This window comes from Gordionus sp. m RMFG-2023, chromosome 1, assembly GCF_954871325.1.
Source record: "Gordionus sp. m RMFG-2023 chromosome 1, tfGorSpeb1-WG-v2, whole genome shotgun sequence".
Lineage (NCBI taxonomy): Eukaryota > Metazoa > Nematomorpha > Gordioida > Chordodea > Parachordodidae > Gordionus > Gordionus sp. m RMFG-2023.
In genome coordinates, this window is record NC_088775.1 from 47,745,317 (window position 1) to 47,770,614 (window position 25,298).

The 25,298-nt window shown below is 27.2% G+C and overlaps 1 protein-coding gene across 1 annotated transcript in view; it reads left to right on the top strand.

Annotated features, from left to right (window-relative positions):
- The window catches only part of LOC135922828 (protein Pixie-like), a 34,503-nt gene extending 9,541 nt beyond the window's left edge, over positions 1–24,962 (top strand). Inside the window, exons 4-13 of the mRNA XM_065457311.1 lie at positions 620–757; positions 854–1,113; positions 1,340–1,461; positions 6,477–6,629; positions 10,624–10,755; positions 17,915–18,087; positions 18,186–18,328; positions 18,469–18,591; positions 21,833–21,944; positions 24,692–24,962. Coding sequence (XP_065313383.1) covers positions 620–757; positions 854–1,113; positions 1,340–1,461; positions 6,477–6,629; positions 10,624–10,755; positions 17,915–18,087; positions 18,186–18,328; positions 18,469–18,591; positions 21,833–21,944; positions 24,692–24,739 — 1,404 coding nt within the window. The 3' untranslated portion in view covers positions 24,740–24,962. The remainder of the gene's footprint in view (positions 1–619; positions 758–853; positions 1,114–1,339; positions 1,462–6,476; positions 6,630–10,623; positions 10,756–17,914; positions 18,088–18,185; positions 18,329–18,468; positions 18,592–21,832; positions 21,945–24,691) is intronic.
- The last annotated feature ends 336 nt before the right edge of the window (positions 24,963–25,298 follow it).

Here is a 25,298-nt window from a genome sequence, read left to right on the forward strand (position 1 = left end):
ACCCCTCCAAGAATTAAAATCTCTAGGAAAAAATACATAAACTAATTACAGGTTCTTAGAAAATCATTTAGGCATAGTTATTTAACTTAGATAGCCAAGCTCACTAACCACCATTCATACCTTTTATTTACCTAATTTCAATTGGTTTTTTTATACGACTGCTGTTCTTGTAGGACAAAGACATGGATTGCTTCTTTCGCCTATATAAAAATCTGACATTTTTCAAATCTTGCAATAAGATACCTGATTGAATATTAATAATATGGTAGCCATGTTAACAATAATAATAATGCACCCCAAAGGAATAAATCCTATGTAATAAAAGAGAATTATGCAGAATCAATTTTTTTGGTGTTACATTGGCTTGATGGTATAAAGCTTTCACTGCCCTGATGCAGTCTATGATATCGGCAAAAAATGAAAAATATTGGCTGATACCATAACCTGAGTATCATGCCAATGCTCAATCGCAGTGGATGCCAATATGGTTAAAATAAGCACTAATTTTAAAAAGAAAAATGTAATAATGTATAAGAAAACTTTATTTACATTGAAAGAAAAAAATAGTTTTTGAAAGAAATATATATTAATATATTCTTTAATTTAAATCAAATATTAGAATCCACCAGATTGGAGTGAATTACTTATATACTTCCGCGGCTCTGAATTGCAAAATTATTTCACAAAAATCTTGGAAGATAATTTGAAAGCCATTATTAAGCCACAATATGTAGATCAAATACCTAAGGCTGTTCAAGTAAAATTGTTTCTTTTACAATTTCATTTTTTTCTTCTCCATTTTTTCTTTTCACACTTAAGTTTATTTTTTGTTTCTTTACTTTTAATACAAAAGGGAACAGTTCAGGAGTTATTGGACAAAAAGGACACCAAAAAAAACCAAAATGAAGTGTGTAATAGACTAGATCTTACTGGCAAAATTAAAGAGCGGAAGATTGATGAATTATCTGGTGGCGAACTTCAGAGATTTGCTATTGCCATGGTCTGTGTGCAAAAGGCCGAAATTTACATGTTTGATGAACCTTCCAGTTACTTGGATGTCAAGCAAAGACTGAACGCAGCCATAGCTATAAGAGAACTGCTGCATGACTCCAAGTAAAATACAGGAAAATAAAACAGGATAGAAAGAATTAAATTTATATTTTATACAAACTTCTTATTTATTAGGATGTAAATAGTAGTGTTTTTGATTTTTGGAAGAGATAGAATAGAAGAAAGAAAATACAAAAAAAATAGAAAGTGAGAAATGAAAATTACCGGGATGGAATAGGCGAATAAAGTGTTCCTTATTGCTCATATATACTTGTATTTTTTTTTAAAGTTACATAATTGTAGTTGAACACGATCTTTCCATATTGGATTACCTTTCGGATTTCATATGTTGTTTATATGGTGTTCCAGGTGCCTACGGTGTTGTTACTATGCCCTTTAGTGTGAGAGAAGGTTGTATAAATATAAAAACATTATTTTCTCTTTGTTTTAAATTTGTTCATTCCAGAGATGCACCGGTATCACTTTTTTGCCCATACCCAGATGCTGCCAGATATCTGGCTCATATCGCCAACACCAATTATTTTAAAAAAAATACTTAAAACTAGTGCTGCAAGGTACGTCGTTACTAATGGCGTTACCTTTTTTGAAGAAAAGGTACTCCATTCATTACCTTCTTCTAGAGGTAACGGTAAGGCGTTTCTTTTTTAAGTAACGGTAACGCAAAATGTTACTCGTTACTTCAAATTGTTCTTAAAAAATATGAGAAAACATATTTTATTATATTATAAAATTTATTTTTTTAAATTTTATAAATAATTTAAGCCTAGTTTTTAATTCACATTAACCACTAAATTCCTTCATTTTTATTTTAAATTTTCAGTCAAGATGTTAATCCAATTAATATTGAATCATTCAATCTATGTAAATTTATATTCTTATTAAAATTATAATTTATTTTATAAAGAATATTTTGTTATTGTACATTTTCTTAAGATGAATGATAAGGACTGCCTTGGCTTTAATATGAAACATTTTTTACACCAATGAAGAAATAAGGGTACAATAAATGTAAGTTGTGTCCCAACTTATATATTTTTTATACCTCAATTGTGGAATAAACTTGGGCATCCTCCAAACTGCAGCCATTTTTAAGGAAAAAATGGGATATTTGATTAAACTGGTTATATTAGGATGGAACTCTTTTTATAACTCCCTGAAATTAATATAATCTTCAAGGAGAATGGCAACTAATTTGACGAATCTTGTGATAAATTCAAATTACAGAGATTTTCAGATAATGACAAGCCGTTCATAGATGAATATTGTATGGCTATGTATATATGATTTTATAGGTTATGGAACCTGTTCCTACGGTTCTTTCAATTTTAGAGAGAGAAGAAAATTGCATTTGAGTTTACTCCCACGTTAACTATTATAATGTTAAAAAAATGGCTTTGAAGAATTTTATTTTGTAAGCCACTTATTAACGCAATTCTGCAAGACAAAGATAAAAGGTTTACAGTTGAAATATTGTTCTCAATTTATTTTGATAATATTTTATTTCAATTGAATATATATTATTAGCAATAATTCACCCGCTATTAATCAGAATGTCCCTCGTAAAATTAGACGTCAGCAAAGGAAGGGAACTTGTACTTATTTCCTGTTTAAAAAAAGATCTTGACAAAGAAAAGGCAGGCTTAATTCCTTTAAAAAAACAACATACGTACAGATTATTTCGTAATAAAGATTAAAAAAATTAGATGAGGATCTAATAAAGATTTTTTTGACGATGAACTAAACCTATTTCAAAATAAAGATTGTTCTTGAATTTTTAATAAATTCTCTCAATTAAAATTTATATTTATCCAATACAATATAACCCTTCCATCCTCTGCACCAGTTAATGTGTTTAGCACAGCGAAAGCTGTGTTTAGCGCTAAACCCTCTTTCTTATTTGATCAATTTTAAAAATCAATTGAAGTTTAAGATAAATAAAAAATTATATTAAAAATATATCTTATAATATATTATTGTTGTATTTTATTTGTAAATTACATATAAAAAAAAATTATTATAAAATATATCTTATTATATATTTTTTTTGCATAATTTTATTTTTATTATATATAGGGGGAATTTTTTTTTATATATAATATTTAATTTTTTAAGTAACGAGTAACCCATTACTTTTTTAAATAGTCAGTAACGCGTCCTTAAGGTAACGGTAACGCGTTTATTTTTTTCGGACAACCGTTTCTTTTTTTGAAGTAACGTTTACAGCACTACTTAAAACATACATAATAACTAGGGTTTAGAATAGGAATCTGAAACCCTCGGAACTTGAACCCTTTTTTAAAATTTGCTGGAACCGGAGAACCCATTGTAAAGTTTCCAATAACCAGGTTAACAAGAATGCACATGATTTATTTGCATGTTTCTTAAAATGTTGTGTGATTCAAACTTGGAACCCTCCGAACTACTCTATTTAAGAACCGCGTTCCAAGCTGATAATAAACTATATTTTATAAATATATATAATTTTGTAAAATGCTATTATTTTTTAGTTCCATGGCTAAAATTATTCTTAAAAAGTAAGGACTGTTTTATTGTGTTGTAGACGTGAAATAAAATGTAAAATAAAGTAATTAATTTAAAAAATAAAACATGTAAATAAATTAAAAATTTAAGTTGATATTCGTAAATTAATGATATTTAAAATGAAGTTTTAATAGATATTCGAATTTGGAAAATATAGATTTAATAGATATTCGTAATTTGATGATATTTAAAATAAAATAAGAAAATTAAATTTTTTTAGAATAAATAGAAATATTCATAAATATTGAAATTATATAATATAAACTTGATGATAATAACAAACTATTCTCAAATTGTGATAACTTAATAAATACCACGATGATGTTATGATGTCTTAAATCAACACCTGAATGGTTTTGATACACATAACCAAGTCGATGATCGTGATAGTATTAAAAGATATTAATGCCACTTATTGACATACAAACAAGATCGATAAACAACAAATCAACCCGACTACTAATTCGCGATAACAAACCACGACGAAATTTATTTGCTATAAGAAATCGACGATCGCGAAAAATAAATATAGGATTCTCAGAGAGGGGAATATTGTAGACGTGAAATAAAATGTAAAATAAAATAATAGATTAATTAAAATATTAATTAAAATATTAATTAAAATATAATTAAAATAATTATAATATTTGAGTGACCTCTTATATAATATAATGCGATTTCTACATATAACCTTTTATAAATATATCGCGATTTCTACTTATGACCTTTTATAAATATATCGCGATTTTTACATAAAACCTTTTATAAAATATATCGCGAATTTTACTAACTTATTAAACTTTTTAGACATGTTGTAATATAATGTAAATTAATCTTTTTTTATCAGTTTTTATCTTGGCCTGCCACCGTGTCTCTTTATCATATTGATAGATTTTTTTTTCACAAATTTTGAAATATTAGTAAAACTAAAATATAAGTAAATAAATAAAACTTTATTTAATCTTTATAAAATTAGAAGACTTTTTATAAAAATCTAACAAATGATGACAATAAAATTTAAAAAATTGGGATTTTTCTCTCTTTTCAGATTATGATTAGATTTTTAAGAAAGGTGCCAACAAGCCTGATAATATAAATCTTCTATTTATTATAAGAGAAAATGTATTAAAATAATTTGTAAAGATTAAATCTAAAAAATAGGTAAACCCTAGAATGACAATTTTTTAAAAATATGTAATAAAAAATCGCAATCTAACTAACTTACAATTTTTATTTATACTCATATATTATAAAAATATTTTTAAAATTTGCCTTGAAAAATTATTTAACTAACCTTTAGAGGGTTGAGTAAATTGTTATTCGCGCACATATAAAAAATATCTACCTAGATCATCTCCCATCGTTTAAAAAAGTCACATACTACCAAACACCTCCTCATCTTGTATAATAATAAATTATATTATATAAGATTTTATCGTTAAAATCTTTTTAAAAACGAATTTTTCAGCTTTTAATCCAAAGCCTGTTTTCAAATTTAGATTGGGCCTGGGCAAAAGTAAAAATCATTGATTCTACAAGTTGAAACCTACGAGTTAATTGAAGATTGATTATGTTTGCATTATCAATCACCAACGAAGATTATATTTTAGGATCTCCATTGCTCAAAATTCGAGATATTTTGGGAGGCGAAACCATTATTTTACTAAACGTTCCTGATTTGTTTTGTTTTTTAATTTTTAATACCAGGTTTGCCAGTCATTATTCGACACAATATTCAATACATTCATAGATTTTGTGATTGAAATTAATATATCCTTTTTTTCTATTATACTTTTTAATTTGTAAGTTCTTTTATATTTGTAAAATGTTTGAAATTCATTTTTTTAAAAATAAAAATATGAAGTTATAATATATTATTAACTTAAACGTTTGTATTTGGATCAAAAATAAATAAAAAGAATTTTGAATGTAAAATCATAATTTACAATATAATTGTTTTCATGCAGCAGCTATTCGTCCTTTATACCATGTGAGTGCATAATTCGGCGGGAATTGTTTTCATGCAGCTAATCGTCTTTCCGTCAACTTGCACTAAGCGGTTTCCCCTGTTCTTCACCATGTAGCATTTGGGGATCAGAAGTAGCGCTATTTAATGAGTGAATTGTAAATTAAATTAACAAATATCAAAACTTGATATACGAGGGTTCAGATAAGAAATGCTATTGATAATTAAGTCTTTTTATTATTCTTTAACTAATGATTTTGCAAGAATTTTATATATGTGTTTTTCAGTTAAATTTAATTATATATAATAAAAAACAAATATATAATAGTTTATGTTAATCGAAAGCAAAATATTTTGTAGCTATAAAACGAATTCGAATACTATTAAGAAATCGATAAAATTAATGTATAATACTACATTTAATAAATATAATATTACTACACTATTCCTCTTTAATATGAATAAAAATATCGCATATATATGACAGTATATATAATTTTATATGGTTAAGGTTTTGGTATTAGAAATCCAATCTTAAAAAAAATAATTTAAATACACTGGTCGTAACCGAATTCCACTTAGCTGAGCAGGTTTTTCATTTTGTTGCAGAAAAGTGAAGGTCTGCGGGATATTTTAGAAAAGGTCGGGTGACCTTTCTTCCTGACATTGGCTCCTAAAGAGTGATGGGGATGGATATATAACAAAAAACTGTTTTATGATGATTGAATAGAATATGACACATAAATGCAAATATGTATTCTTGAAAACTGTATAATAAATAATAAGAAAGAAAAGTATGCCAAAATAATCAGGGTATTTTATTAAGAACCTCAGAAAGAAAGAAAAATAAACACAAGGATAAAATGAAAAAAACATGTAATATATTATTTATAATAAGGAATCAACATATTTTTGGACGGATTTGTGCCCACCGAAAATCTCCGCTTCCGAGAGGTGTCATTAACATTCAAAGTCGCAGAAACTGCTTCGAAGGAGGAAATCAAACGCATGAGACATTATTCCTACCCCAACATGTTCAAGAAGATGGGAGGTTTTAAAAAATAATGCTTGATTTGTATTTATTTTATATTTTCCCTTTTATTATTTTATATTTCCATTTTTTTGAAAGAAAAAAAGATGTGCACCCCTCCCCCCCCCCTTTCGTGCGAAAAGATTCCGCCTGTAGTCCCAAAATTTATTTTTTATGAGTGATATTAAAATGATTGTTCTTAAAAATTACTCCCCGATTTGAGGTTCAGTTTTATAAAATCTCGCACCACCAAATTTAGAAGTATTGTATATAATATAATTGGGTTATTGTTATATTTTTAGTCATTTACTAGAATGTAGCTGATTAAAAAACGGCTATTTTAGTCGATATATTTCCCCAGCCTTTTTTTGAAAATATAACTTAATTCGCACTTCAATGCTTTGTGGATATATTTTGACACGCGTCGGTACAAATATCTTAATTATAAATTATATATAAATAGAAAAAAAATAATTAAAGTATTTATTTATAAGCGTTGATATTATGTATTAGTTTTTATAAACGGCGATATTGTAATTAATTTTAAAAGAAAGAAAAGATTATTATCAATTATTCATGTTTCTTTATGTTTTAAAAAGAGGAAAATTATTAATATTCATTTTTTATGATGAATTAAGATTTTGGCTAATATTACGCAAGAGCAAGATTTCGTTAATATATGCTCAAATCTTTCTGCTATCCGTGAGCAAAATCTCCAGTTTTGCATAATATTTTTTGGCTGTGATATTGGGTTAGCCATTTTTAAAATCGAGCCTTAAAAACACTAATATAAGTTTCGTTATGAATATGGAAAGTTTAATTATAAAAAATATGTTACAAAAACAACTTACCATTCCTTTTCATTTGGTTAAAAAAGACACCTACCTCAATGCTTAATGGCATAAAAATGGGGGATTTTTTAAAAATTTTATTAATTGTTTTAAGATTAAAAAAATCAGACATGAAATGAGAAATTATAATTGATAAAAATCTTAGTTTTCTATATGTTGATAATATAGAGAAATCAAACTATTTTTTAATATGTGTTATATTCCATATTAAATCAACCAAAAAAAACTGGATTCACAACCCGACCTTCATCGATTTTTTTTAAAAATTTGTATGTTGGTATGGTACCATATACACCTTTTCAAATCGGCTTACTTTTTGATATATGCTCATCATTAAAAACGTCAAAATTTGAAAATACACATTTAATTTTTAATATCTCAAAAAATAATTAACTTTTTTTCATCTTCAAACGCTTTCGTAATTCCTTCCTCGTCAAACGCCAGGATCTTCCACCTTTACACAACTAATTTTATTAATCATCTCTTCAGTCAGAAGTTTTTCCATATAGGTCTTCCAGACTTAATTCCGTTACAATTACCATTTTCCATTTCTATTTTTCAGACACTTCACGTTTATTACATCCTGTCGCATTTTTGCGATCTGGAATATATTTTCCCTTCTTTCCTCACTCCATGTCTTTTGCAAACCCCTGCCTTTGATATTTTGGCATTTTCGCTATTAATTTGTTGGTATTTCTCTTCGCCTTGTTATAAATCTCTTTATCACTATTTTCTTTACTATTATACCATTTTTTGAACCACCTCCTTTTCTCGTCCTCAGCTTTCGCTACCTCCGAATTCCACCACCATGTCTCCTTGAGTCTAGGCCGTCCTTTTGTCCATCCACATACATCCTCAGTTGTCTCAACCATGCTTGCTTCATGGCTTCCCATTTGTCATTTATCCCAGATGCTTGTGCAACCTCCGCCTATCTTATAGCGAATGTCTTACTGAATTGACATATAGCGCTCTACTCCTTCAATTTACAAACTTTTTAGCCTGACGCCTTTAAAAGTAAGATATATAACTAGTCAGTGCTGCTCAATTCATTCCTCCCCCGCTATCGCTTTCACATTTTTTACTATTATTACATCTCCTCACTAACAAGTAATTCGCTGCACTTTTAGCACTGCCCGATTTGTAAGTCACCAGATTCTCTGTATCTTTTTAAACATTGCACATCAAACAATCATACATATCATCACCAAAATCCAAAATTCTCTCCTTCGGGATTTCTTGTACCTAAACGAAATCCCCATGCACTCCCTCATAGCCCACACTACCTACCTCCAGATGTCAATTCAAATACCAGCTAGGATAATTCCCTCTTCATTTGCCAGCATCGATGTCGCCCCATATATACTGTCCCAAAATATATCTTTCTCTTCTTCACTTCCAACCTGAGGAGCATATGCTGAGATAATATTGCATAGCTTTCCTAAAGATTATTTTGTTGTTCATTATCCAGCTATCTAATCTTCTTAGTTCTATTAGTTTGTCCACCAATTTCTCTGCAACAAATACCCCAACGCCAGTTTTGCCATCATTCAACTCTTACCACTAATAGACTGATTTCTCCACATATTAGGTCGATTATGGGCATCATATATCTAGTTTTACTAATCGTGACTCCGTTAGATTTTCCATCTTTTATGTTGTTGCAGGCCGATGAGAACACAAGGTACTTTAGGCGGTACCCCTCCCATGCTTGGTTGTAATCATTAGGGAATTTTGAGCAGGTTTTTTACAATATATCCTTCCTAACATCAACTCCTTTAAGTGACTTTTACACCCCGTTGAAAGGAGAGATATCAATTCTAAACCCGGACCCCAGGGAACATCTAAAATCTACTAGAAGACGTTGTCATTCCTCCGCCGTGTTGAAGCTGAAGGTAGGATTTTGGGGGAGAGTTATTTATAAACAAATAATAAATTATGATAAAATATAACTTGAAATTTGTTACTGTTCATATAATAAATACTTAACGAGTAAGCGAAGAATTATTCCCTAAAAAAATTTTCTCGAAAGTTTTCTGGATAGTTATTCCTTAGAAAAAAAATGGTACTTATCAAAAAAATTTCCGCAATAAAATCTCCAGGAAATGAAACCCGTTGGAATTTAAAGCAGTGATAGCAATATATGTGGGAGCACACACTACTGACAAATTATATAGATAATGAATGTTTGAAGCAAATGTAGGACTACACAAAGGATCTATTAGTTATCTAGTTATGGACTTAGTGGCTAGAGAGATGTGCTAAGGACAAAGAGATGCACCTTGATAGAAGTAACCCAGAATGACGTGGATAAAAGTGATAACGGATGATATGAGAAACTCAATAACGAGGCTCAGGACCATTAAAAGGTTTGCCCAGGTAAACTTAGTAAAGCGCCATTAAACGGAAAAGAGTATGTTTAACAAAATTTGTGTTTAACCATTTATCATTTTTTTTGTTTAAGGTTTTGCATCTAGCCTGTACATTGTCTTTTTTAACTTTACTTTTAAAAAATTTCCATATAAAATTTTAAGATTTGGATTATATCATTTATAATTTACGTTTTTAGTTGATATTAGTTTTAGCTTAAAAATAGAACAATTATTCAATTTATATTGGACACAAAACTTTTAAATTTTGAGGTATGCGAGATTTTAAAAATTTAATGGAGAAATAAATGTTTCATTTAATTAGGAGATTTTTTTTAAATTATGCGAGTCTTCCCAGATTTCGATTTTATTTATTTTTGGGTTTGTACCACAGGTTATATTTGAATTTTTGCTCTGGGTGTTCTCGGAACAACTCCCCGGGTATGCTAAAAGTTTTTACTGGGGCTTTGTGCTTCGGGTTTGTATTCAAAATTCATTTATTTGATTTATTAGGTCCAAACCCTAAGTCGGGGGTTTTATAGAACCCGCCATTTATCAACACAAGATATGAGTATTTACATTTTTATCCTTACAAATGCCGAGAACGTTAATTTTTTTACACTATGCTTAGCTTTGCTAACTTACTAGATTTTAAAATAATTTAAAAAAAAATATATTATAGGCCCTACCCCCAAGTAAACATTTTAAATTATAAGAATTAATACCACAAATAAATAAATTAGAAGATCAATGAACATTTATTTCAAAAAATCTTTTAAAAATTATATTTGAAAAAAGAAAATTTCGAGTTGGACATTGAGGAAGGTGCTTTTACCGATTCCGAAATCATAGTGATGCTAGGCGAAAATGGCACTGGCAAAACTACGCTTATCCGTATGTTGGCTGGCAATTTGAAACCCGACGATGGTGGTAATTTTCCTGCCAAATTTTATTGTTCTGTATTGTTCCATCTAAGGCATTTTATTTTGTTTATCCCGCTTCTCACGAATTTTCGATGACAGTTGTTAAAACCAGGGTTGTGTATTTGGACGGCCAATTATGATTAGATTACCGATATTTGACCGGTCAAATATGGTCAAATTCAAATAAATGGTTTTTAGAACAATATTAACTTTATTTTGTATATATAATAGTAAAATGAATCTATGTAATATTAAATTTTGTAATATGTTTAAAATTGATTTTATAATTAACGTTTAGTTCTATGCGGCAAAGCCTTGTTCTGTTTTATATTCAACATTATCATTTTCTTTAATATTTTAAATCAATTTTAGGTTATGATTAGTGTTGTTAATCGAGTAAATTTAGTCGACTAACAGACGACTAACTAACTAATTAAGTCGACTAAAAGAACTAATTAAGTCGACTAAAAGAACTAATTAAGTCGACTAAATTAAGTCATAATCGTTATTTTTGAATTAAATTTTTTAGCTAAAAATATATGTTGTAAAGATGTAAAAATAAAATTTCAGTGAAGTACCATCATAGAAAAATATTAATTATCAAAATCGTTATTTTTGAAAAGTAAATAAGTAAAAATATATATATTGTAAATGTGTTAAAATAAAATTTCAGTGAAGATGTACCATATAAAAGTGACAATTGTCATAATCGTTATTTGTGAACTTTTTTGAATTTTTTTAAAGCAAATAGGTAAAAATATATATTGTAAAGATGTTAAAATAAAATTTCAGTGAAGATGTACCAATGAAAAGTGACAATTGTCATAATCGTTATTTTTTAACTTTTTTGAATTTTTTAAAGTAAATAGGTAAAAATATATATTGTAAAGATGTTTAAATATAATTTCAGTGAAGATGTACCATAGAAAAGTGACAATTGTTATAATCGTTATTTTTGAACTTTTTCAAAGCAAACAGGTAAAAATATATATTGTAAACATGTTAAGTTAAAATTTTAGTGAAGATACCACAGAAAAGTCACAATTGTCATAATCGTTATTTTTGAACTTTTTTGAATTTTTTTAAAGTAAATAGGTAAAAATATATATTGTAAAGATGTTAAAATAAAATTTCAGTGAAGATGTACCATTCCCCGAATACTACGGTGCCCCTTTGCCCGATTACATAATCCATCAAAGAGGAAGGAACAAAAAGGATGATTCTGAATTAAAATCTAAAATTATACAGCTACTAGAACATAATAATAGATTGACGATAAAAAATATAGTGGAAAATTTACCACCTCATCTCAAAATGAGTGATTTGGGAATATCTAGATTCCTTAAATCAATGGGATGGAGCAGGAAAAGGGTTGGAAAAGAACCCGATAGACGGAATTCCCCAGATGTTATAAATATTCGTAAAAAATATTGCCTAAATATGATGAACGTGCCATTTCAAAATATATTCTATTTAGATGAAACAGGCTTCAATTTCCACGTTATTGCCCATTATGGGTGGGCACCTCTGGGTAAGAGGCCATCCGTCAAACTCCCTCCTTCAAAGGGGAAAAACTTATCGGTTTTATGCACCATAGGAATTAATGGTTTCAAAAAATACATGTTTATTGACAGGGCATTTACATCAATAAAATTCAAAACTTACCTGGATGAATTATCATACATTTTACCGTTCAATTCGCTAATAATAATGGATAGTGCGCCCATTTACCGAGCTCATATAATAACAGAAAACCATCAAAATATAGTATATCTTCCACCCTATTCCCCTCAATTAAACCCCTTGAGAATTTTTTTGGCGTTTTGAAAAATCAGTATCGTTTTATATATCCCAAACCCAATAACAGAATTCATATAATTGAGGCAATTACTAGCCTATTACTTAATTTCATTAATTTCAATTTCTCAGCCTTCTATTCACATACGATACGATATATCGAAGAGGGAGTCCGATCTATTCCTTTGAACAATTAATTTAATAAATTATTACACTAGATTATTATATAATATAGATATATTTTTTCGTTATATTATGTGCAATACAAATAGTAAAATAAATATTTTTTGATCTTTTATTATGTAAATAAAATATACATTAAATAAAGATTTCACAAGTCATTTTCCAAACTTTAATATAAGAAAGGTAAATTTGATAGAAAATATAATAAACAATGAATAAATATGTTAAAAATGATCATATGGAAAAAGTGTATATAAAAAGTTTCGGGATAATATTATATTTTATTTATTTTGTTATTTTTTTAATATTAATTTAATTGTTTATATTTTTAATATTTATTTTTTTGGATATAAAATTTATTGTTTTTTAAATATTTTTTTTTTACCAAGGCTGGGGGGAGGGGGAGAGGGGGTATTTTTATTTTAATTTAAGAAAAGATATTAATTTTTAGAATATACTGATATAATAAAAAGATTAATTTTAAGAATAGTATTGTAATTGTAAAATTTTAAATCATGATTTAAATCAGAGACCTTTAGAGGTACCATTTGCAAGGTCCGGCTTTAAAAAAAATTGGATTTGGGTTGGGTGGGGCCGAATATTTTTAAAGAAAATTCGGGCCGGGTCAGGTGGGCCTTAGAAATTTTTTTATATAAATTTATCAATTTTATGATTAATTTTTTATGTAAAATATAAATATTTTATTTTATTTATAGAAACTAGATACCATATAATAAATATCGTTTAATTAGAGAAATATCAATTTCTGTATTTAAATTAATTCGAGCCGGGTCAGTAAATTTTTTTAAAAAAAATATCGTTCCAACCGGGGTAAACTTTTTTAAAAATATTTCGGGCCGGGCCTGAAAAATTAGGCCCGATGCAGATCACTAATTCAAAGCTATTATTTGAATATTTTGTTATACAATATTATAATCTTCTTAGCAAAATATTAGAAGTTAAATTACATAATTATAAAATAGTATAGGGGAGACTAGGGTTAGGTAAACCCCGGGGCTTGGAAAACCATATAATCTCATTTTAAAATTAAATAAACCAGAAGGTTAAAATTTTATCCTAATAAAGTTTTCTATAATAAATGATTGCTGAAAATTTTATTTAGAAATAAAATTTTGTGAAATTTTCAAAAGATTTTTAAATGACAGAATTTTAATTTTTATTAAAATATATAATATTTTAAATTTTATTGAAAAGTTTATAAACTCTTCTATAATTTGAATAAGTTTTATGAGTATTTATGAAATCTAGATATTATTTCAATCATGATTTGTCAATTAAGAGCTAGTGAGGTTTGCTAAACCATACACGTCAATTATGGCAGTTAGTAATAACGGGCATAGGCTAAAGTCAGCTCGTTTCAGCAAAAAAGTTGAAAAATAAATATTATGACAATTGTCATTTTTCTATGGTACATCTTCACTGAAATTTTATTTTAACATCTTTGCAATACATATTTTTATTTATTTGTTTTAAAAAATTCAAAAAGGTTAAAAAATAACGATTATGACAATTGTCATTTTTCTACGGTGCATCTTCACTGAAATTTTATTTTAACATCTTTACAATATATATTTTTACCTATTTACTTTAAAAAAATTCAAAAAAGTTTAAAAAATAACGATTATGACAATTGTCACTTTTCTATGGTACGTCTTCACTTCACTGAAATTTTATTTTAACATCTTTACAATATATATTTTTACCTATTTACTTTAAAAAAATTTTAAAAAATAACGATTATGACAATTGTCACTTTTTTATGGTACATCTTCACTGAAATTTTATTTTAACATCTTTACAATATATATTTTTACTTATTTACTTTAAAAAAAGTTAAAAAATAACGATTATGACAATTGTCACTTTTCTATGGTACATCTTCACTGAAATTTTATTTTAACATCTTTACAATATATATTTTTACCTATTTGCTTTAAAAAAATTCAAAAAAGTTCACAAATGAAAAATTATTTTGTTTTTATATTTTAAAATCAAACTTTAATATTAATTCTTATATTTTTATATAAAATTATAATTAAATCTATGCCTTCATTATACAAATATATATTTAAATAAATTGTACCCTAATTAGATTGATTAACATTTTGAATATATATTTATTAATTATATCAATATACATATTTATTCACTAATAATATTTTAGAATTTGACTGTCAATTGACCGACTTTGCCAACCCTGATTAAAACATTTTAATGTGACTTTTATAACTTATTTTATTCCAAAAATATTGATATAATATTATTAACATGTTTATAATATGGGGGGGGGGGGTGATTTTAAAAAATTTTATTACAGAGATACCCGAACACTGTTTTTTATCGGTTCTGATACTAATGGGTTTCAGAATATACACAATAAATAAACCAACTGTTATTTAAATTCACAATTTTGTTTATTTAAAATACATAAAAAGTGCTAATATTTTTACCTTCACACCTGATTTCATTCTTAAAAAGTTAGATAATAAAGGTAAGAGATTTGTCGATACCGAATATCTCAAGAAATAAAAATAATTTTAGGAAGCACAAGAGGGATATTTTCTTAAATTAGGTTAAATTAAAAAAAATTTGTCTAAGAAACTAATTATTAGAAAAATATTATATTTTCAAAAAAATATAAATTTTTTAGTGTAAAGTAATTCAACTAACCATTCGAGGGTTGAATAATTTGGTATCGGCAAGAAATAAAAAGCTGAGTGTTAAGCCAATACTTGAAATTGGGGATCTGTTTTATTCCCATCCTATAAATTTCATAGATCATAGCGTTCCATAAATTGGAACTAGGACATTGCATACGATGTAGCCCGCCTAAAAGATATTTTTACCTGACCACAAATCCAAATTTAAAACCTAGAAAATTCATATTAATTCATGGAAGAAAACGGCAAATCAGAAAAAATAATATAAGATTTTAGTAATTGAGTAATATATTATTATAATAAAAACTAATCGTTAAAATAAATAAAATATATTATTTAATGTAATCTTTAAAAAATAAAGGATTACTAAGCAATTTTAAACCAGATTAAGAATTATAAAAAACGTTATTATAAAAATCAATGGACCGTTTAAATGAAGCCAGGAATAAATGTTCTGGACAATCGCCCAGAAAAAGTACCCCTTCTTATTATTTTACAATAATCAAGCTATTTATTTCTTAGTAATAGTTAAAATGAAGAACGGAAATATGTAAAAATTTTGGAATGTAAAGACATTTGCGAATTAAAAATAGGCACTGATGTGCTGGTAAAAGGGATAAGATTTCTTTGTTTGAAAGGCTTTTAAAAAATTTTTCCTATAAATTTTTTCAGACTTATGTTATTTGTGAGTGGTGAACCTAAAATGGTTAAACTCTGGAATTATTTTGTATTCTAACATATTGGGTGGTTGGTTCATATTATCATGTCTGGAGGAGGGTTTTCAATGTAAATTCTTAAAGTATGAGCCGATATTTCATAACCTTCATTGATCCAAAAACCTGGCTGGTAGGAGTTTAGGAATTGACGGCATCATGTTTGATGCATGTTGATAATCTTGGCTATTAATCTCCAGGAAAATGAGACTACTGCACTAGGACGTTATCGCTATCTCTTTTAGCAAGGGCGATTAAACGCTCCATCGAGGATGTGAATTTTAAATGGAATATCTTTGTGATTATTACGCAAATAACATCAAATCTAAATAATTTCTTGAAAAATTTTTCAAGAGCTTTTTTAACATGGAACACATCTTACCCCGTGCTTCTTAATTCGTAAATATCTTGACATTTCAGAATTTTTACACATATTCCCGTTCTTCACAAACAACAATTTAATAATTAAAATTTTGGACAAATTCAAATCCTTTTGAAAAAATTAAATATTGAATTATCACATCTAACTGGCCATACCCAATTACCTGGTATGGTTCTGATTTCTTCTCTTAACATTTTAACTTTATCATCCAGATTAATAAACAACTATGATCTCAGGTTTCATATCCCTAACCTACTATTTGTTAGATGATGCAATAAACAAATGGGAGGTTAACACCCCTAGATTTGGTAATCTCTTATAAGAGGAACAATTGAGAGTTGCCATCGGTTTACGCCTAGGGTGTGACATCGTCCAGCTTCACTCTTGGGTCCAGAAACGAGTTGAATTGTTTATATATTCAAGGGAAACAACGCCACACTACAATAAATCATATCATTAATATTTAACAGTAGCCGCTCAGATACCTAACAATCTTGAGCCCACCAACCTATCCCCTCAGACGATTTGAGACCTAACGAAACGACTACAATTCCTTGGGCCCTTGGATAATTTTTGTGAAGAATATTTTTATTTGGTATCATGTGTCTACGATATAGATTTAAATACCAAACAAGAATTTTTTTTCCCTTCTAGCTTTCACCTTTTTTGGTGGTAAGCTCCTTCAATCTCTCTCAACTTTATTACTCATACTATCTATTTTTATTTTTCTGATCGATTCCATTTGGATCTCCCACCGGAATATCGTTACGAGGTCATTGTATCTTGGTCTCACAAAATCAATATCGATAGATATCCCACGTATTCCTCACACCAAAGCATCAATATCGATAGATATCACCGGAGTATTCTTATTGATTCCATTGTAAGCTTGATCTCCCACCGGAGTATCAATCCCGATGGAGTATCATTAACAACTCCATTTTAGCTTGGTATACATTGTGCTTGAACGACCCCCGAGGTCACCATTAGCGCTGGCCAAGAGATCGTTATCATCCTTGAATGACCCACGAGTTCAGCTGGCCATCTTATTTGGTTTATTGGACAAGTATCCTAGCGCACCCGGCTGCCCAAGCCTGTCGGTGACCGGGGTGGCATTTCTCAGCTCAGAAAATCATCTTATCATATGTCTGTACACATCCGTTATCGAAGAAAAACCCAAATTTTTTTTAGCTCCTTACCAGGATTGATCCTGAGACCTTCGGTTTTCAAGCATACATCATACACCACTAGGCCACCCCGGCGATAAAATACCAAACAAGAATAAAATAGATATAAACAATTTTTAAAATTCAAATAAAAAATATCTAAACTTCAATCAAAATATTTTCCTTGTGACATTTTTCACATTTAAACTATATATTAAAATAATTAATTGCATTATCATAATAGATGCTGAGGTCCCTATACTCAATATAAGTTACAAACCCCAGAAAATTAGCCCAAAATATCAAAGTACTGTCCGGAATCTCCTGCACGAGAAGATAAGAGATGCTTACGTTCATCCCCAATTTATAGCGGATGTGATGAAACCGTTGGCCATAGATAATCTCATTGATTTAGAGGCAATTAATTTATATTATTTCACACTTCCATCTCTCTTTCTTCCATCCATATTTTATTTCTTAGTTTCTGATAATAACAAAGATTTCTAAACCCATAGGTGCCTAATTTGTCAGGGGGAGAATTACAGAGAATAGCCTTAACCCTCTGCTTGGGCAAACCAGCAGATGTTTACCTCATCGATGAACCATCAGCATATCTTGATTCAGAACAAAGATTGATAGCTTCGAAAGTTATTAAAAGGTAATTCAAAAACACTTGTAAATAATATTTGTTTATCCTCCTTAATGTTTTGAAATTACATTATAGCATTTTAACTTAATTAATATGCTATTTGACCACATTTCCTACTATTATCGTATGCATATTTTTTGATATTTTAGATTCATACTTCATGCAAAAAAAACGGCTTTCGTTGTAGAACATGACTTCATTATGGCAACTTATCTAGCGGATAGGGTTATAGTATTTGAAGGAAAACCGTCGATTAAAACTAAAGCTAATACGTATGAAATATTAGTATATATATTATTATATATACCCAGCGTTGTGCTGCCTCACAACTGGCTCATTAATAAAAAAAAATTTTATGTAAATATAAATTCATTGTATCACTCTAAAAAATTTAATTTTATCGCTCAAAATTTTTTTAAATAAGTTTTAATTTATTTTATAGGAAACAATTTGTACATTATTCAATTTTTTTTTATCGCTTATCATATTCATATTTTAAATTGTTGTTTTACTTTAACTTAACCCAATGAACTACTCTTTGAATATTTTGTTAAGATATTGCAAGTACTTAAATTATTTTGAAAATTATTCCCTAATTGGTTTGAGCTTGCAATAGGGTAATCGTCGTGTACTCCACTGCCTTTGGCAAAAAAATATATCAATCATCAAAACTAAGGATGTACCTATGTTTTTTATCGAATCGGGCAGATATTTCACTCACTTTAAAATATCGGTTATCGGCCAATATTATACAATTTCCCGATCCGATAAAAAAATGGCGCTTTTAACAAAAATAAAATTTAAAAAAAGTCATATAAAAAACCATTTATTTTTATAAATAAAATAGAAATCCATTTTTATTTTCTTTAATGATAATAATTAATCAATAAACCTACTGCCATATTGATTTTTTTTGCACATTCTGTTTATAAAAGTGTGCGATGATCTCTTCAGAATCTGTTTTTAGTGATGCTGGTGATATTGACAGTCCCCTTCGCAGCAGGCTGATCTCTTTTAAATTGGAAATTTTGGTATTTCTAGAAAGAAATCCTCTATACATTAATTTAAATATTTATCTCAAATTTCATAATATATTTTTATTACTTATTTTATATATAAGTGATTTTATCATTAAAAATTTTTTATATACTTTTAGAATTGCAATTGAATTGAATATAAACTATAACTGATCATTATAATATATTTACATGACGTATTCTTTGCGAATCTCGATAAGATTCAGTATTTTTTTTAACTGATAAATCATGATAGTAACCTTGATACCTTATTTTTTGATATTTCCACATCATATCTTTCTTTAATCATTTCTCATAACCTTTTTAAGGATAAAGTGCAATCTAAATTTATACAATTTAATATATATTCTTCCTGTTCTTGATTTGATTTCTTGCGTGATCGCGAACCTCTATGGCAAACTATATTTTATTCCATTTTTGAGATGGGAGTATTTAATATTTATCACTGTTTTATAGCTTACTTTAAAACATGATGCTATATTTTTGATCTATCCTTTTTTAACGCGTCTTCGAGCTTTTGTTTCATTGTTAATGTTTTTCCCCTTGTTTTTATCATATCTTCATAATTTTATTTTTTAAAACAAGAAAAAATTTATTTTTAAAATATATACTCAAAAATTGGAAGAAATGACAAAAAAGACTCAGATCCTTTAAATGATAACATTTACCTCATTTTACGTCTAATTATTCATAAATCAAAGAAAATAGTTAAAAAAATAATTACAAAAAAAATATTTACTTACTCAAAAATATTGAATTTTAGAATGGTACATTATAACCAAACGATTAATTTAATTCAATAATTGTAATTAAATAATTCGATATGTAAAAAATTTTTTATCATTGAGAAATAAAAATTAAGTAAAAATTAAATTTAATTGTTAAAAAGAATTATCAAGAAGAAAAAAAATTGAGAAAAGATTCGAAAAATAAAGATTAAAATGACTTAAAGAGATTGAAAAGGTTAGAAATGTATGTAAAAGATTACAATATAAGGGGAAAAATCATAAAAAGAATATTGTATGTATGATGAAAAAAAAGTAATGACAAAGAAAATAACGGAAAATTTATAAATTATTTTTAAAAAGTCAAAAATGAGAAGAAAAATAAATTGAAAAAAGATATAGTAAGAAAAATAAATTAAATAAATCGCAAAAGGTTAGAAATAAAATAAGAAGGAATACTAAAAATTTAAGAAAATTGACAAGAAATTTTTTTTTAAAAATAACGATTTTCCTTTTTTAATTGACACTTTTCCTTTCCTTCTGGGAATTTTTCTTTTCTGATTGGACCTTTTTCTTTTTTGTTTAACATTTTTCCTTTTTGATTGAATCTTTTCCTTTTTGTTTACACTTTTCCTTTTTTGTTTACACTTTTCCTTTTTTGATTGACACTTTTCCTATTTTGATTGAACCTTTTCCTTTTATAATTGACCCTTTTCCTTTTTTGATCGGACCTTTTCCTTTTATGATTGAAACTTTTCCTTTTTTGATTGGACCTTTTATTTTTCTGTTCACTTTTCCTTTTTTGATCGGACTTTTTCTTAAACCTTTGGGACTTTTCTTTTTTTGATTGACACTTTTCCTTTTTTGATTGAACCTTTCCCTTTTATTGACCCTTTTCCTTTTTTGATCGGACCTTCTCCTTTTATGAAAACTTTTCCTTTATTGATTTGGAAACACTGTAGCTAAATCATATATTATAATTAAAATCTATTAAAAAAAATTAAATTTATCTTATTTTTCAAAAACTATTTTGAAAAATCGATTTTTTTATTAATTATTTATTTCATAATTTTTACAACCGGTTTGTTGGTCACAAATTGTTTTAAACAACTGACAAATTGAAAAAAAAAATTAACAACTGGCTCGATTGAGCCTATGCGAGCCGGCCTCAGTCAGCGCTATATATATACTTGTCTTCCATCTTGGAAATAAAGTATTTAATATATACTTTTTAATCCCTACTTAATATTAACTCATTATTATGCTTTGAAATTAGAATTCCTAATTAAAACCTGCAATTATCGTTGGAAAAGTATAAAATAGGTTTATTTAGTTAGAAGGATATCGAATTGCCTGCTTTAATTTAGTATAATAAAATGTACAATTTGGTTTAAGACTATAGTTGGGTAATGGCTAAATCCGTTAATTCAGCTCAATCTACAGGTGCGTGCCTAAGAAAATCCTTTAATATTATGGCTTTTCAATTTATGTTTTTTTCACCTTTGAGCTGCTATATTTTTAAGAGAAAAATTGGTATAAAATATAATAATTACGTAACTACATAAATACACTATTTAGTTCCAAAAAGGGATGCTTTACAATTGCTTTAAAATGGAAAGTATTTTGCTTAAAAACACTCATTTAACACCAAAAATCTCACTTATGTTAAAAGTCTCAGGTTGGAAAGGATATAATAATTTGCTATAATATAGTTTTATTTTTAGATAACTATATTTTTCATAAAATTATAGCCCTCAAAGCTTATTACAAGGAATGAATAAATTTTTGCACAATTTGAATATAACGTTTCGTCGTGATCCCAACAATTTTCGGCCTAGGATCAACAAGCTCAACTCTGTTAAGGTAAAATCATATCAAAATGTTCCCATATAACGTTTTTCTTTAGATTTTACCTTTGGGGTCTCGGAGATCTTATCATTTACAAAATCTTGGGTTTAACTTCTACCGTTTTTTTAAAATAAAATATTTTTCTAATAGTAGAAGTGGATATTATGCAATTAAATTGATAAACAGGATCTTTAAAAAAAATACATAATAATTATATGATATATTTAATCACAAATATTACAAATAACATTTATGAGTATTTAACCGGTCAAATATACTTTCGATCAATTCGTTGGCTTGCCAACCCTGAGAAAAAATATTTTTTTTAAAAACGAATAATTCGAATCCACTACTATGATTAAATTTTGTATGAAAACGAATCGAACAAATCGAATTCGAAAATGTATTATTCGATTTATACTCTTTTTTGAATATTCAAACTTTTCACCAAACTAATGACGTTTGCGTTTTTTAAACTAAATATTTTCTTGTTTCGTTTTTTATCTGTATAGTTAGAACCTAATAAGATGATTTAATGGGCTCCGAGATAAGTCTATTTTTGCACCAAAAAAGTAATAAAAATACAGATACCTGCTATTTTACCTAATGAAATCTGAGTAAAAAATAGTTTGAGGCAAACTTGTTTCCTGTTGATAATTTAAAAAAATATTTTCCTAAGATTCTATTACTTTTTTAAATTCAATGATTCAAAATGATTGACTTATTTTATATATTTTAAATTATTACCAGATTGGTTTTTAACCATTCACTACAAAGGTGGAAAAAAATCCCTTAACTACAAAGGATGTCTATTTTACCCCAAATTTTGATTAGCTATATCTCAAACATATTAAAATTTGAGATCTAAAATTTTGAATATATATTAAAATATTATTGGAAATAATAAATACAAAATCTTAGATTAATAATTACTTCTAAAAAAAGTTATGCAAATTTTCCTAAAGTTGCTGAAATAAATTTTTTTTCTGAGACTTTCCTTTAATTATAGTTTTATCACCAAAAAAAATTTAAAAAATGCAAATTTTATTATATATTTTATTAAATCAATGTTGAATAAAGATAATTATATAAATTTATAAAAAAATATCAAATATTAAAAAAAATTAAACATCAAATATCATGTAAATTTTTGTACTAACATTCACGACAAAATATATGCATATGATCTTTACAAATTAATTTTGAACAATTTAAACAAATAAATGTTGTTTTTACGTCCTTCACTCTTGGACAATCATAACATCTTCTCTTTTTATTTGATGGAATATGTTTTTCATCAGTTATATTGAGAACATTTCCAATGTTGTTACATAATAATCTACTTATACTAGGGTTCTCAGATCTGCTCATATATGGAGTTATCAGTTCCATTGCTAATAATTTTATAAATTTTTATATTCGATAAATTATGAGCTTTATAAACTATCAGTACATTTATTATTGATATATTTACTATAGTATAAAAAATGGTCAATGGCCATTTATTGGATTTCCTGGATATATAATACATGGAGGATAGTTGATCAACTGTATCAACTCCATTTTTTTTTAAATTATAAAAAGTTATAATTTCTGGTCAATTTTGTTATCATAATGTAGTGTGTAGAAAGCAACACTATATTATACTTTTTTGGTATGTATGAAACTAAAGTTGTATTCTCTCTAAATGCAAATAAGCTAAATGTATATCTCTAATCATCACCTGACTCACAATCTAAATAAAATGTTATAAATATTAAATAGACAATACTTCCAGAACTTGATGATATTAAATTTTCCATATGCGTCTTTTATAGTATTTAGCTCTACAAGAAAAAAAAATAGTATAAAATTTTAAAATTTTGTGTCACAATACAACATTGAAAAATTTTAAAATTTCAATTTTCTATATTAATGTTAAATAATAAAAAAATATTTGGAAAAAAAATTTCGTAAGTACAAAGGTGGGATATATACTACCCCAAGCTCAACGAATTGCAAATATTTAAAAAAATATCAAATCAATTTTCTTGAAATTTGATAGATATGTTCCTTATCAAAATATTAAACTCTATAAAAACCAGGTCAAATTATTCAGGATTTTTAATTACCAAGATTATAAAAGCCGTGGGGTATTATTTACCCCACCTTTGTAGTGAAGGGTTAATCATTTCTACACAAATTGCCGAAAATCTTAATTTTATCAAAAATCAAAAGCATTTTCATGCTCAATTATTCTCGCTCCGAGCCCTATACTATGTTAACTAAAAATATTGTAAATTTTCATAATCAAGGGTTGACTCATCAATTTTATTGGGTTGACTCATCAATTTTATTTAATAATTAATATGACACTCCTTTTTAATTATATCAGGCACGGACCGATGAATTTTTTAAGGGAGGGAGCAGTGCGTGGTAAAATTTTTGTTTTAACAATAAATAAATAAATACACACAATTTTTTTAAATTTTGATGGAAAAGGAAATAATATCAACACAAATTTCAAAAATCTTGTTTTAAATTACAAAGGTTATTTATTCAGAATTTAAGAAATATAGAATATCTTAATAGAAATCCAATTTTCTTCCTCCAAATATGAAAGCTTAAATAACTGGAGGGGGGGGGGTACGATCTTAACCTCACTGGATTCGTTGTATTTGATTAATTTATAATTCAAAATATGTTAAATAATATTTGATATCCAGCCTAATTCACATCTATTCAAGAATGATTTACTTTTTTAAAAAATTTATAAATAATAGGACCATGATCAAAAAAAATCTGGCAATTATTTTTTTCTGGAGGATTGAAACAAAAACGTATATATCAACTCCCACGAATGAATGATCATAAATTATGACCACCTGATATTGTTTATTTATTATATTGTTTTGTTTTGTTATGAACAATTTTCGTGTAATAATTCGCAATAATGTATTGATAATAATCGTATAAATTGCTATTACTTCCAAAATTTATTTTATTCAACTTAAATGCCAAATTAGTTTCAATTTTATAAATGAATGGCGATGTCATCTATTTAATGTTATTTAAATACATCAATTAAGGTGATCTTCACCTTTTAATGTTATGTTTATATCTAATTTATATTCTTTTTAACTTAATTTAGTGTCTAGCATCTGTAGGCTAATTTAGTTTCCTTTTTTAAATCTAATGTACAAGAAAACAATAATACCGAGACCCCTCTTTTTAAAGTTTCTCTTTAATGTAAGTGATGCGGGTATATAATCTTCTATCCTAGTGTTGTTAAGCGGCTCGTTTTGAGTCTATTTTTAAAAACGGTTAACTCAATATTTCATCCATAAAAATATTATGCAAGCCTGAATATTTTGTTCATAGAAGGAACAA